Source organism: Entelurus aequoreus, linkage group LG04, assembly GCF_033978785.1.
Source record: "Entelurus aequoreus isolate RoL-2023_Sb linkage group LG04, RoL_Eaeq_v1.1, whole genome shotgun sequence".
Taxonomy (NCBI): domain Eukaryota; kingdom Metazoa; phylum Chordata; class Actinopteri; order Syngnathiformes; family Syngnathidae; genus Entelurus; species Entelurus aequoreus.
This window is the reverse complement of record NC_084734.1, coordinates 38,375,866-38,389,704: the sequence shown is the minus strand read 5'-3', so window position 1 is coordinate 38,389,704 and position 13,839 is coordinate 38,375,866. Positions and strand designations below refer to the sequence as shown.

At 40.6% G+C, this 13,839-nt stretch overlaps 3 protein-coding genes across 4 annotated transcripts in view; 2 read left to right on the top strand and 1 right to left on the bottom strand.

Annotated features, from left to right (window-relative positions):
* Window positions 1–907, bottom strand: part of LOC133648575 (cation-independent mannose-6-phosphate receptor-like) — a 51,318-nt gene extending 50,411 nt beyond the window's left edge. Inside the window, exon 1 of the mRNA XM_062044802.1 lies at window positions 590–907. Coding sequence (XP_061900786.1) covers window positions 590–723 — 134 coding nt within the window. The 5' untranslated portion in view covers window positions 724–907. The remainder of the gene's footprint in view (window positions 1–589) is intronic.
* A 1,351-nt stretch (window positions 908–2,258) lies between these two features.
* LOC133647835 (low choriolytic enzyme-like) lies at window positions 2,259–5,348 on the top strand. 2 transcript variants are annotated; one of them, XM_062043546.1, is made up of 12 exons: window positions 2,264–2,391; window positions 2,460–2,516; window positions 2,596–2,634; window positions 3,147–3,188; window positions 3,265–3,303; window positions 3,372–3,418; window positions 3,490–3,565; window positions 3,637–3,751; window positions 3,878–4,050; window positions 4,268–4,349; window positions 4,986–5,113; window positions 5,211–5,348. In XM_062043546.1, the coding sequence occupies exons 1-12, from the start codon at window positions 2,313–2,315 to the stop codon at window positions 5,249–5,251; spliced, it is 918 nt and encodes a 305-aa protein (XP_061899530.1). In that variant the 5' UTR covers window positions 2,264–2,312; the 3' UTR covers window positions 5,252–5,348. The 2 variants fall into 2 exon arrangements, with proteins under 2 accessions (XP_061899532.1, XP_061899530.1); XM_062043548.1 differs by lacking the exon at window positions 2,596–2,634 and having other exon boundaries at window positions 2,259–2,391.
* Window positions 5,349–8,349: 3,001 nt separating this feature from the next.
* On the top strand, window positions 8,350–13,610 carry LOC133649196 (probable tubulin polyglutamylase TTLL2). Its single transcript, XM_062046029.1, is given in 5 exon segments — window positions 8,350–8,466; window positions 8,468–8,489; window positions 8,521–8,591; window positions 8,683–9,860; window positions 13,325–13,610. Coding segments are annotated over 5 exon segments (1,674 nt in total).
* The last annotated feature ends 229 nt before the right edge of the window (window positions 13,611–13,839 follow it).

Genomic DNA, 13,839 nt, shown 5'->3' with positions numbered 1-13,839 from the left:
AATTATTTTATATGAAAAAAGTTACTTAACACAAATTACTACAAAAACTGTAAAGTTACTTTTTACTAAATATCATAAATGCCAGCGAGCATGCTTTATCACGTTCTAATCATTCATAATGATCTTCCACGGAACAGTTGAGGTTATAATCATATGATGTGTCAATATTTGCTGGAGCAGCTAAAAAGAGCACATGAACACTTTGAAAGGTAACAGTCGATGAAAGATACCATGACAGCTTAAGCTAGCTAGCTGCTTTAGCTTGATCACAGAATTACTAAATAAATGACATTTCATTGCCATTAAATACAATAAAAACACAAAAACAGCGTTGGATGGTTAACACGGAGACATTGTCACAACGCCCGAAAGGATTCGAGGAGGTTAATAAATAAAAAGTTATCAAGCCGAAAAATACAATGGCTGACTCATGTTCACGAGACCTTTGAATGTCAAGAGGCGCGCGCATGATCCGTTGAAATAATGACGTTTAATAATGGGCTAATTCATACAATACAATTCATCCTTATTAGATGGAAATAAAAAGCTACGTTGGGGTTGTTTGTTTGCACAGGAGGTGTGTTTGTACCTGCAGAGGTCCTGGTACCACAGGCTTCCCGCCGCCGCCGCTCCGGACCAGACCAGCAAATATCCCACATATGCCGCGTAGCAAAGCAGCGGCCCGAGGGGCGAGCGATGCCGGCCTTGGTTGGGTAAAAACATGCTTGACTCGTCTGGATGTTCTGTAAAAGAGTCCACTAGGACGACATGATAGGACTGAAGGGTGTAGCGGCGCTCGATAGAATTGGTAGGAAGTGACTGCGCCACATGACTCTACGTCACATGACTGTCATATTGCTGAACCGCGATGCCTTCACAGACATTGGGACACTCTGGTAACTACGAGCTACTGTTTTTGTCATGTGGCTCAGTGTTTTTCAACCTTTTTTGAGCCAAGGCACATTTTTTGCGTTGAAAAAATGCGGAGGCACACCACCAGCAGAAATCATTAAAAAACGAAACTCAGTTGACAGTAAAAAGTCGTTGTCGCAATTGTTGAATATGACTTTAAACCATAACCAAATATGTATCAATATAGCTCTTGTCTCAAAGTAGATGTCACCACTTGTCACATCACACCCTGAATTATTTAGACTTTTTTGCTGTTTTAGTTCTTGTCTTGCGCTCCTATTTTGGTGGCTTTTTCTCTTTTTTTGGTATTTTCCTGTCGCAGTTTCATGTCTTCCTTTGAGCGATATTTCCCGCATCTACTTTGTTTTAGCAGTCAAGAATATTTCAGTTGTTTTTATCCTTCTTTGTGGGGACATTGTTGATTGTCATGTCATGTACGGATGTACTTTGTGGACGCCGTCTGCTCCACATGCTGTAAGTCTTTGCTGTCGTCCAGCATTCTGTTTTTGTTTACTTTGTAGCCAGTTCAGTTTTAGTTTTGTTCTGCATAGCCTTCCCTAAGCTTACAATACCTTTTCTTAGGGGCACTCACCTTTTGTTTATTTTTGGTTTAAGCATTAGATACCTTTTTACCTGTACACTGCCTCCCGCTGTTTCTGACATCTACAAAGTAATTAGCTACCGGCTGCCGCCTACTGATATGGAAGAGTATTACACGGTTACTCTGCCGAGCTCTAGACAGCACCGACACTCAACAACAACACATCATTTGCACACTATAATTACTGGTTTGCAAAACATATTTTTAACCCAAATAGGTGAAACTAGATAATCTCCCACGGCACACCAGACTGTATCTCACGGCACCTAGTGTGCCGCGGCACAGTGGTTGAAAAACACTGATGTGGCTCACCAGTTGACATTTTAGCGTCAAATTAATCACCACAAATAAAATATGTTTCTCTTTGGACAATAAGATTGACCAATTAAGTTGAAAATAAGCGCAACATGAGTGTTTACTAAAGTGGACGTTATTGACAATGCTGCGTTCCAGACAAATCGGATTTTTTTCAAACACCAACGAAAAAACAACACAGGCCGTGTCTTATTTCCCAGTAGCATAAAACGCACCATATGTTTAGGAGGAAGTGTCAAATTCTGCACTCATCCGCTCTCTAGCGACCTCTAGTGTTGACAATAAGACGCAGCTGCCACTACTTGGCCTAATTTCTTCTTTTAGTTGTCTTTATCATGCATCTGTCAAATAAATGTGTTACAATAAAAAAAATCATGTAAAATTTTAAAGCCAGCAAATATGTTTTATTGCTAATTTAATTTATAAGTTATATATAAAATTGCATGGCGACAATGCACTGGGGAAAAAGCTCTAATGACTTAAAATGGCTTCACCTGGTGACCGTGTCAGGAAAGCTGCTGGAACAAACATGTTACTGCTGCTCTGTGTGTGCATGCTGTCAGGTACAAACAATCTGCTCGATTAAATTAATCAAATTTTTCATTACCTTGATTATTTATTTGTGTTTCAGTCAGTGCTGTGCCTGCAGGTAATCAGAGCCACTATGTTACCATTAGCCCTGCCACAGGTCAGTTGCAAAGTTTTTATTGTAGGCTATTGCACGATTACATTTGCATAATAGTCATGCAAAGAGTTGTTTTATTTAGGCACTCTCACAGCAGAGGCTATGCTGTCACAACCAGATGGTGAGTATTGCTAAAGATAGTGCTGTCAAATAATTTTTTTGAATCAGATTAATCACACTCTTGAACTTGCATTAATCATATTTAATCACATGTTTTTACTTGCTTGCATAATTCATAATAACCTGAAAAGAGCCCACATTTTGGAAAGGAATGCAATTTTATTGTTAGAATATCATCCAGGAACTTTTTTTTTTTAATATTTTACTCAAATGCAAGTAACTTATTTGCTCAAAACTTGCTAAGTTTTATCAAAGTCTCACTAAGGTTTATTTTGAAGTGCGATTTGCCAGGGAGCACGCATGTCTGAGTCTCTGAATTCACTCATCTTTGCACTGAGTTACGCATTGACCTGATGACAGACTATAACAAACTCTTTCTCTATATCTCTCTCCATATATAGAGACGTAGAGAGATATAGATTTAGAATTAACTTGTTATTTTTGACAGTCCTAATTTAACCATTAAAAAAAAATCAAGGAACTAGCTTAGAATCTTTACCTTTGTCGTTTCAGGGATGTCTTTGAATGCAACACAAAATACAGTAACTCTCCAAGGTTTGCAGTTTTTTTTTTTTTACTACATCACTTTGAAGTGTCTCTGTAAAATTGTGATTGAAACCCTATGTTGTAGATCCACTGAAAGAGCAACAAAGTGCAGAAACTGTAGAAGGTATAAGTGGTGACTTTGTACTATGGACAAACAAGTTTGTCATTTGTAAACTGGACCGCATGGCACAGGTCTCAATGATGACATGAGGGTCCAAGAAGGAGACATTTTGATGCAGGTAAGACGTCATTTCATCTGGTTGGATGTGCAAAAGGTTCCGATCTACTCAATTCAATGTGTGTGTTAAAGCCCCAGGAGGACAGAAACGCAGTGAAACGTGTGTGGCGGGATGCCACAATGCCTTATGTCATCAGTCGTGCGCTGAGTGGGTCTATCTCAAATCTGTTTAGAGCTTTTTAGAGCGCATTACAGCTGTTAAGCTTTTTTCTCTTGCAGAGTATCGAAAGGCGGACATCCTCAGTGCCCTTAAGATGATTTCTGATGTTACCTGTATTCACTTCAAGGAGCACAGTAATGAGATGAGCTACATCAGGTTCAAGAAAGGCAGAGGGTGATGTTGCTGAGCACACTTTTGAGTCTTTGTACCAATTAGGTGCTACTATGTCTGCCTCAGGGTGGAAACCTGAGAACAGACGATCCAGCTGCAGATCGTAAACGCTCACTTGTGTCCAAGCAGGTGTGCATCATTTGTCGGGTGCAGAGGAGGAGAACAGAAGTTGTTTTTCTCAGAGTCGTGCAGCGTGGGGAATCTGTGCCATGAGGTCATGCACGCGTTGGGTCTGCACCACGAACACACCCGCAAGGACCGCGACGAGCACATCACTGTGCAGTGGGAGAACATCGAGCCAAGTGGGTCCATTTTTTTAAAGTCAAACATGGTTATGCATCCTCAACTTAAATGTGTCAGCGCCAACTTCTGGCATCGTGCCGCAAAGCCAGAACTCATCTGGATCATACAGTAAATTCCAGTGTATTCACGGTAACCCTTGTGAATAGCAGATACTGTACTCATGAAAAAGGATGTCCTGAGTTTGAACCACAAGATGAATCATGTTCTTTTTTGCAGGAAAGAAAAAATACTTCAAGATTAAAAAGGGGAGAACATTTGGCCTTCCATACGATGTTGGGTCTATTATGCACTACGGGAAGTAAGCAATACCAAAGTTTGCTTAATGCTGAAGTAGCTAATTGTTCTCGGCTTGTGTAAAATTCTGAATTTGAAAAATGTCAATTGATTTGATGAATTTTGTCCACCCCACAAGATTTTGAATTGGAATTCAGAATTCCAATTCACTGCAATTCAGAAATGCCTTCTAGCCAAAACGGGAAGAATGTGTCATGTTTAACAAAGGTTTAGGCTTAAATACTAAAATGTGTCAAACACTAATACAGAAGCCGCATTTTGAAATTATTTATTTTTATTTGGAAATTAATAACCTAAACTTTTAACTTCTGAACTTTTTTGTAGAAACTATCTCCGACCATTGTCCGAGGCTTTAGAACAAATGTACTGAAATGGCTTAGCAACTATTTTGCATACTATAGGCTAAAGTAAAGCACGCTGGGAAATTGTTTCCCTCATTTGAAAATCAGACTTACATTGTATCTGTTTTATAGAATATGCTTGGTCGATTTTGAAAACATTTTCTATAATTTTCCCATGAGGTTCATTGTAATATGTAAAACTGTTGTGTAAGGAGTATTGCAAGATTATGGAGTGCAAGGCTACACTTTAGACACCTTTGCATTAGTCAGTCATTCTCTTTTTTTTTTTTCCCTGTTAGATATTTCTTCAGTTCAGGTAGAGGCCCGACACTGTTGCCCAAGCAAAGCGCCGTCGCCGTCCACTTAGGTCAGAGGACTCACCTCAGCAAGCTGGACGCTCTGAGGCTCAACACGCTCTACCGCTGTGGTAACCGCCTCTATTTACATATACTGTATATTTACAGTGTGCATGGAAGGTGTCGCTGGTATTTTTTTTATTCAGTATGTCCATCTTGTACTTGCAGAGGAAAGGATAAACTACCGGGCAAACCTTGATGCATTTTGAAGACTTCATGCAGCAATCAATCACCAGAGATCTTGTTTTGCTTTTTTGACATTGTATGAACTTGTTGCAAAATAAAGAATATACATATTGTACTCAATCAATGCAGTCTTAAAATAAACCTACAAAATGAAGTCTCATTTAGTCAGTATTAAGCCAACATATCTTTAAAAAAAAAAAAAGACTTTATAATGAAGGCTGTCCTTTTTCACCCAAACAGATCAGACTCATTTGTGCATAAAGGAAAGTGAAGTGGGATATGCCACAAACATGTTTTTTACAATATTGTCAAATGTCTGACATACAGTCGTGGTCAAAAGTTTACAGACACTTGTAAAGAACATAATGTCATGGCTGTCTTGAGTTTCCAATAATTTCTACAACCCTTGTTTTGTGATAGTGATTGGAGCATATACTTAGTCACAAAAAACATGAAGTTTGGTTTTTATATGAATTTATTATGGGTCTACTGAAAATGTGACAATCTGCTGGGTCAAAAGTATACATACAGTAATGTTAATATTTGATTACATGTCCCTTTGCAAGTTTCACTGCAATAAGGAGCTTCTGGCAAGCTTCTGGTTGAATTTTTGACCACAAAATTTGTGCAGTTCAGCTAAATGTGTTGGTTTTCTGACATGGACTTGTTTCTTCAGCATTGTCCACATGTTCTCAATGGTGTTTAAGTCTGGACTTTTGGAAGGCCATTCTAAAACCTTAATTCTAGCCTGATTTAGCCATTCCTTTACCACTTTTGACATGTGTTTGGGGTCATTTTTCTGTTTGAACAGCCAACTGTGCCCAAGACCCAACGTCCGGGCTGATGATTTTAGGTTTCTTGAAGAATTTGGAGGTAATCCTCCTTTTTCATTGTCCCATTTACTCTCTGTAAAGCACCAGTTCCATTGGCAGCAAAACAGGCCCAGAGCATAATACTACCACCATCATGCTTGGTGGTAGGAATGGTGTTCCTGGGATTACAGACCTCACCTTTTCTCCTCCAAATATATTGCTGGGTATTGTGGCCAAACAGCTCAATTATTGTTTCATCCGACCACAGAACTCTCCTCCAGAAGGTCTTACCTTTGTCCATGTGATGTCACATGAAACAAAAATTGAGATTGCTGAAGAAACAAGTCCATGTCAGAAAACCAACAAATCTAGCTGAACTGCGAGAGGAGTGCTCAAAAATTTAACCAGAAGGATGGCTACCAAAAGCGCCTTATTGCAGTGAAACTTGCCAAGGGACATGTAACCAAATATTAACATTGCTGTATGTATACTTTTGACCCAGCAGATTTGGTCATATTTTCAGTAGACCCATAACAAATTCATAAAAGAACCAAACTTCATGAATGTTTTTTGTGACCAACAAGTATGTGCTCCAATCACTCTATCACACAAAAATAAGAGTTGTAGAAATTATTGGAAACTCAAGACAGCCATGACATTATGTCCTTCACAAGTGTGACTTTTGACCACGACTGTACATACTGTATATCTTACATTGGGTGTTTAAGGTAAATATATGGTTTGATTTTTAGCCTAATACCGCAAATGTACCTTAAAAGAACATAACCCAAAATAAAGCTGATTTATTATTCATGTTACAAGCCTCTCCACCGCTAGTTGGTATAGCAAATGTCGCAGTGAACTATGTGAGATCCGACCAAACATCCTAACTTGCAAGCAATAGCATTATAGCTAGAGATCGACGTACTGTAACTGTTTTTTCCAACAATGGATAGGAAGAAAGTGAGTGTGATGACAGTGCTGAGAAGAAGCCGATCATTGAAATAAAGAAATCATCAAAAAACATGACCAAGCATGTAAACTACTTGGTGAAGCAGTTGAATCGTATCACTGTCTGCACCATACTGAAGCAGAATGAGTCAACGCCAGCAAATAATGTTAAAATATCTAAACCATGGACATTTATACATGAAAATATGGAGAAGCTGATGGTGTGTTTGACAGTAAAGGAGATACCGTATAAGTCCGCTCTCCAACGTAAATGCTGTACATCATTACATTACATCATAAAAATACTATAGTTGTTAGTACTACATTATATTCTATCGGTTTTTGTCATCTAAAAACTTTTTTTTCTAAAAGGGGATGTTACATGTTAAAATTGTGATATTTTGGTGGGCCGAGCACAAAAATTGATTTCAATGGGCAACGCTGTTTCACAATACAGTAGAGTTTGTCACAGAATCAATTAAACTCTTATCCTGAAGTAGCACTGTAGTTAATTCTATTGAAGCAATAGAATGTGAATATGGTTTTTAAATAACAAAAAAAAGGCTTTTGTAAATTTAGAAGTCATATTCAAGAATAGTCACATGACTGTCACATCGTAACCACCACTGCAAAATGTTTTAATATGTGCCACTCAGGAGTTTATGAGTTAAAGTCATGCACCAAGCTGGGTTAAGTATGTTTTAAGACATTACAATGATTATCTTGTTCAGTGGTTCTCAACTGCTTTGACTTTAATCACAAGCTCAATAAGTTCAATATTACTGGTTCACTCTTTAAAAAATAAATGAATTTCAAAAACTTCCTGAGCCTTTAATTGGTCTATTTGTCTTACATGAACTCCTTAGACACAATGTTTTTATTTATTGCAATGCAAAATCCAGAACGGCTCTCATTGCTGCTAATTAGTTCTCATTGTTCACTTAAAGGAGCCGTGCACCAGGCCAGACTCTTTCCCAAATGTCACATCTTGACCAAGCAAATAATCTAGTTCATCTAGTGCATTACTATAGGTTCCACGATGTTTTTGTTCTCAGGAACTTGGCATGTATTCGGGGGTATCACGTTTTTATCAGCGCTCTACACACAATGTGGCGTTTAAGGGAAAAGTTGATGTTATATGCTGCACGCCATTCAGCAACAGTGGCTTTGAGCAAGTGTATGTAAACTAGACGGCATCGTTAAGTGCAATCGTGATCCTTGGATGCGTACTAATAAGCAGAGTAGTGTCAGGTCTTCTTTCTTTTTGCCTTCTCAGTTTCTCTATGTCGAACATTCACCGCCTCACATCATCATCATAATGAAGATCCTGTTGCTGCTGCTGTTGCTTGGTGGCTGCTATGGTATTCAGATTGCATGACGTAGGCCCTGAGCTACTCAGAGGGGTCCTTCTGGAGCGGGGATGGGAAGAATACCATGACGGGCGATGGGAGCAGGAAGACTGGAACTTCCACTGCATGGCGGTGCTCTAAGTTCCCCAGTTTGACCTGATGCCTTGGCGGCGCTCTAAGTTCCCCAGCTTGACCTGATGCCTTGGCAGCGCCTCAATCACCATCCCCAAATTGTTGGCATCACACGAAAGGTCACATTTTCCTTTTGTATGTGTACTTCGACATCTAAAGAAATAGAAAGGATGGAAGACAACTAATGATCTAATCTGATTAGTTATGTAGGACCACCTGGAGCGTAACCTGAAGAGAATGAGAGCAACTTTCGGATCGTCACTCTATGATTTCAGTCCGATAGCCTTCATCCTCCCCGGCGACTTCACTTGCTTCCCGGCTGAGTACTACAAGAGTCTCAAAGGAAGGCCTTCTTCCTACTGGATCTGTAAGCCAGTGGACCTATCCAGAGGCAGAGGGATCTTCATCTTCGAGAAGATGCGGGATCTCCTGTATGACAGCGCCGTGGTTGTGCAGAAGTACATAAGCGAGCCTCTGCTAATCTTGGGCTACAAGTTTGACCTGAGGATCTATGTGTGCGTAAAGAGCTTCCATTCGCTCACCGTGTACATCTACCAGGAGGGACTGGTGCGCTTTGCCACAGAGAAGTAGACCCTGTCCTCCCTGATTAACCCCTACGTCCACCTCACCAACTCCAGCATCAACAAGCTGGGACCCTTCTACCATGCCCCCACTGAGCGGGTGGGCCGAGGCTGCAAGTGGACCTTGGGTAAGTTCCGCCACTTCCTCCACATTCAGGATATCAACGAGCTTCTCCTCTGGCAGAGGATCAACAATATCATCACCCTTACTCTGCTTACTATCGCCCCCTCTGGCCCCGCAAGCCACAACTGCACGGAACTGCTGGGCTTTGATATCCTGCTGGATGTCAGCTTCAAACCCTGGCTTCTGGAGGTACACCACAAACCCTCACTGACACCCGACTGTATGGCTGACCTGGCAGTGAAGAAGAAGCTCCTTGGAGACCTTACTGACTTGATGAGCTACACCGGCGCGGACCACCTGAGGGGGGAGCCCTTAACGAGACGAGTGCCCTTGCTCCCAAAGTTGTATCCACTTCCACGTATTAAAACCCAGACAAAAAAAAACAGGCAGAACAAGAGCAGCTGTCATCGATATCATGGACGCCTCCCCCTACTCCACTTGGAAAGGACATCCCAACTCATTAGCACCACTGCGGCTAAAGCTAGCCAACTCAACACGGGCAAGACCCTAAACCTGATACCAAGCCCACGCTCAAGGACGATCAGGAGCGTGTCTGAGGTTACGCAAAGCCAAGCTGAGGGTGAGCTCTCAGACGTTCAATCAACATTACCTGATACTTCACGGCGGGGGCGGGGTTTGCGGCGCCCTGCTGCAACCTGGCGAGTCACAGAACTCGCACACAGGTAAGACAGAAATGTGTTCTAATATTAAAAAACCAACAACTAAAAAGGTTTATACGTCTTAAAACGCTGACTGTTAATTAAGGTTAGACACTGGAACATCCTAATGACAGCTCTACATGTATTGCAGTTGTGTTCAGTTATCCATTTGTCCACCAGGGGCAGTTGGCTCAGCACACAACATTAAAGGCCTACTGAAATGAATTTTTTTTATTTAAACGGGGATAGCAGATCTATTCTATGTGTCATACTTGATCATTTCGCGATATTGCCATATTTTTGCTGAAAGGATTTAGTATAGAACAACGACGATAAAGATTGCAACTTTTGGTATCTGATAAAAAAAAGGCTTGCCCCTACCGGAAGTAGCGTGACGTAGTTAATTGAACATATACGCAAAGTTCCCTATTGTTTACAATGATGGCCGCATGAAGTGAGAGAGATTCGGACCGAGAAAGCGACAATTTCCCCATTAATTTGAGCGAGGATGAAAGATTTGTGGATGAGTAAAGTGCAAGTGAAGGACTAGTGGGGAGTTGAAGCTATTCAGATAGGGAAGATGCTGTGAGAGCCGGGGGTGACCTGATATTCAGCTGGGAATGACTACAACAGTAAATAAACACAAGACATATATATACTCTATTAGCCACAACACAACCAGGCTTATATTTAATATGCCACAAATTAATCCTGCATAAAAACACCTACGTGTTTGTTATGCTAGCTCCTAGCTCCTCTGCTAGCTCCTAGCTTCATAGAACACGCCAATACAATTCAAACACCTGATCAACACACACAATCACTCAGCCCAAAAGACCGTTCACCTAACCCAAGGTTCATAAAGCTTATATATTTTTTAAAAGTTACGTACGTGACGCGCACATACGGTCAAGCTATCAAATGTTTAGCAGCCAAGGCTGCATACTCACGGTACCTGATATTCAGCTGGGAATGACTACAACAGTAAATAAACACAAGACATATATATACTCTATTAGCCACAACACAACCAGGCTTATATTTAATATGCCACAAATTAATCCTGCATAAAAACACCTACGTGTTTGTTATGCTAGCTCCTATGCTAGCTCCTAGCTCCATAGAACACGCCAATACAATTCAAACACCTGATCAACACACACAATCACTCAGCCCAAAAGACCGTTCACCTAACCCAAGGTTCATAAAGCTCATATATTTTTTAAAAGTTACGTACGTGACACGCACGTACGGTCAAGCTATCAAATGTTTAGCAGCCAAGGCTGCATACTCACGGTACCTGGTATTCAGCTGGGAATGACTACAACAGTAAATAAACACAAGACATATATTTACTCTATTAGCCACAACACAACCAGGCTTATATTTAATATGACACAAATTAATCCTGCATAAAAACACCTACGTCTTTGTTATGCTAACTCCTAGCTCCTATGCTAGCTCCTAGCTCCATAGAACACGCCAATACAATTCAAACACCTGATCAACACACACAATCACTCAGCCCAAAAGACCGTTCACCTAACCCAAGGTTCATAAAGCTTATATATTTTAAAAAAGTTACGTACATACGCAAAAAAAAGTTGCGCACATACGGTCAAGCGATCAAATGTTTAGAAGCCAAAGCTGCATACTCACAGTAGCACGTCTGCGTCTTTGTCATCCAAATCAAAGTAATCCTGGTAAGAGTCTGTGTTGTCCCAGTTCTCTACAGGCGTCTGTGTATCGAAGTCAAAAGTCCTCCTGGTTAGAGTCTCTGTTATCCGAGTTCTTCCATCTTGACTGCATCTTTCGGGAATGTAAACAAAGAAGCGCCGGCTGTGTACTGTTGTTGCTGACTTCGTTCGAAAAATACGTCCATTTCGCACCGACAACTTTCTTCTTTGCTTGCTCAGCTTCTTTCTCCATAATGCAATGAACATGATTGCAACAGATTCACGAACACAGATGTCCAGAATACTGTGGAATTATGAAATGAAAACAGAGCTTTTTCGTATTGGCTTCAATGTGGAAGGCATACCCGTGTTCCCCGGGCTACGTCACGCGCATACGTCATCCTCAGAGGCGTTTCGAACCGGAAGTTTAGCGGCAAATTTAAAATGTCACTTTATAAGTTAACCCGGCCGTATTGGCATGTGTTATAATGTTAAGATTTCATCATTGATATATAAACTATCAGACTGCGTGGTCGGTAGTAGTGGGTTTCAGTAGGCCTTTAAACTGTATTGAAGACCCACAAGTGATAAAGATGCATATAGGTGATAAGACTTTTGAAAATTTAGCCAAATACAATGTGCCTAAAAGGGGACTGACTTTACAGTCGTAGCTGGCCACGTCCCGCTTTAAATATTGCACCTTAACAACATCACAGTTAAAAAAAAAATTGGCCTTAATAAGCATTTTCAAGGATACAAATGGCTAAATGTACGTAAAATATCAATACCACAGAATAATTGGCCACTGCAGGAGACCAAACCAATCAGAATGCGCTGTTCAGTATCGTGGCCACTGATTGGATCAGCCTGAGGAAGCATTATTAAATTGAATTAAAGGGTGTCATGTCTAGAGGGCTCTCGTAATGTTATAAAACATTTTTATTTTTAATGCTCTATGGCTATTAAAATATTGCATTTATAATTAATGACTGTGTTGGCCCTGCCATAAAGTGGCGACTTGTCCAGGGTGAACCCCGCCTTCCGTCCGAATGCAGCTGGGATAGGCTAAATCATAATATGACTCCTTAACATTAATTGTTTAATAATACCATTTATTTTTTAATGTAACATTTAAAATTAGCTGATTATGATAACTTTGCTGTCTAGTTGTTATATATTGTTTTCTTATTAGATTCCTGAGTCTCCTTTGCAAGTATTACATAGCAGACAAGCAGTTGGAATTCGAAGATGTTAGATGTCAGTAGTGTATAGGCAATGGTGTTTTGTCTAGCTAGGAAGTAGTCTATGCCATTAAGTTGAATGTGCCAGGCGTGTCCTATGTTGCACCCTAAAATGTGTTTATACTATAAGTATTGTACCTATTACACACTTGCTGTTTGATTGCACCGTGCATCTTAGTTTTCATTATCGGATTTGGAGATGTTGAAATTTCCTTGAAAAATGCTAATGCTCATCAGTAGTATGTATATGGCAAAGCCAGATGGCATATTTTGGAAAAATACAGTCTTACTTTACATTCGAGTGTTTTTTAACAGGCATACTTGCTTTATTGGCATTGAAAATTAAATTTAAAAATACATTACCTAGAGGCAGTTTGCAACCGGAATGCAACGCAAGAGCAACAATATGGCACTGTTTGATTATACGTTTATTGATACCCGATAGTACCGATGGAATTTGGTTGGTCCCTATGAAAGTACTGAATTCGGTAACTGTGGATACTTCACTATAAAGACGAACGCCATATTGAATGCACCAGAGAACAAAGGACTCTTATTGTTTGATTGTCAGGGTCAAAGCCATCCAAACAACTCCGCAAGGACATGCCATTCCTCCGCTCCGAGTGGGAGACTTCATTCGAACCTTCCCCTTTATTATGGCTACACTGAAGGCCTCGAACCACCAGCTGGACCTGAAGGCAGTAATGAGGGAAATTCACAATCTGACCGTTCAGCTGGATGCAAGTCAATCAACCACCAGCGGACAGAACGTCAGCGACAAAGAGGAAAACTTGGATTCGCTCCTTAGGGGGCCAAAAGACCCTCCACTGCTGCATCAGTGCTTCAAGGCCAGCTGACTGGACCAGCTAGCGACCAAAACTACTATCTTCCTCAAGAGGGCGACAGCGAACCAGTGTAAATATTGCAGAAGAAAGCCTCAACTTTCAGGTAAAGTGGAGAGAAAATAGGCCAGGTATCTCTTTGCACAGATGAGTCAACCTTATTATTTTTGCCTGCAGTAGCTGCTTGACAACCATGGTTACATTGCTTTACTCAAACATAATCACTGAAGTGATTTTGACTGCT

Bases quoted from the DNA above. Each gene is read 5' to 3' on its own strand.
- LOC133647835 (XM_062043546.1), top strand. From the start codon at position 2,313: ATGGCTTCACCTGGTGACCGTGTCAGGAAAGCTGCTGGAACAAACATG. The intron at 3,189-3,264 runs GTTTGCAGTTTT...CCTATGTTGTAG, and splicing joins AAATACAGTAACTCTCCAAG to ATCCACTGAAAGAGCAACAA. The intron at 5,114-5,210 runs GTAACCGCCTCT...TTGTACTTGCAG, and splicing joins CAACACGCTCTACCGCTGTG to AGGAAAGGATAAACTACCGG.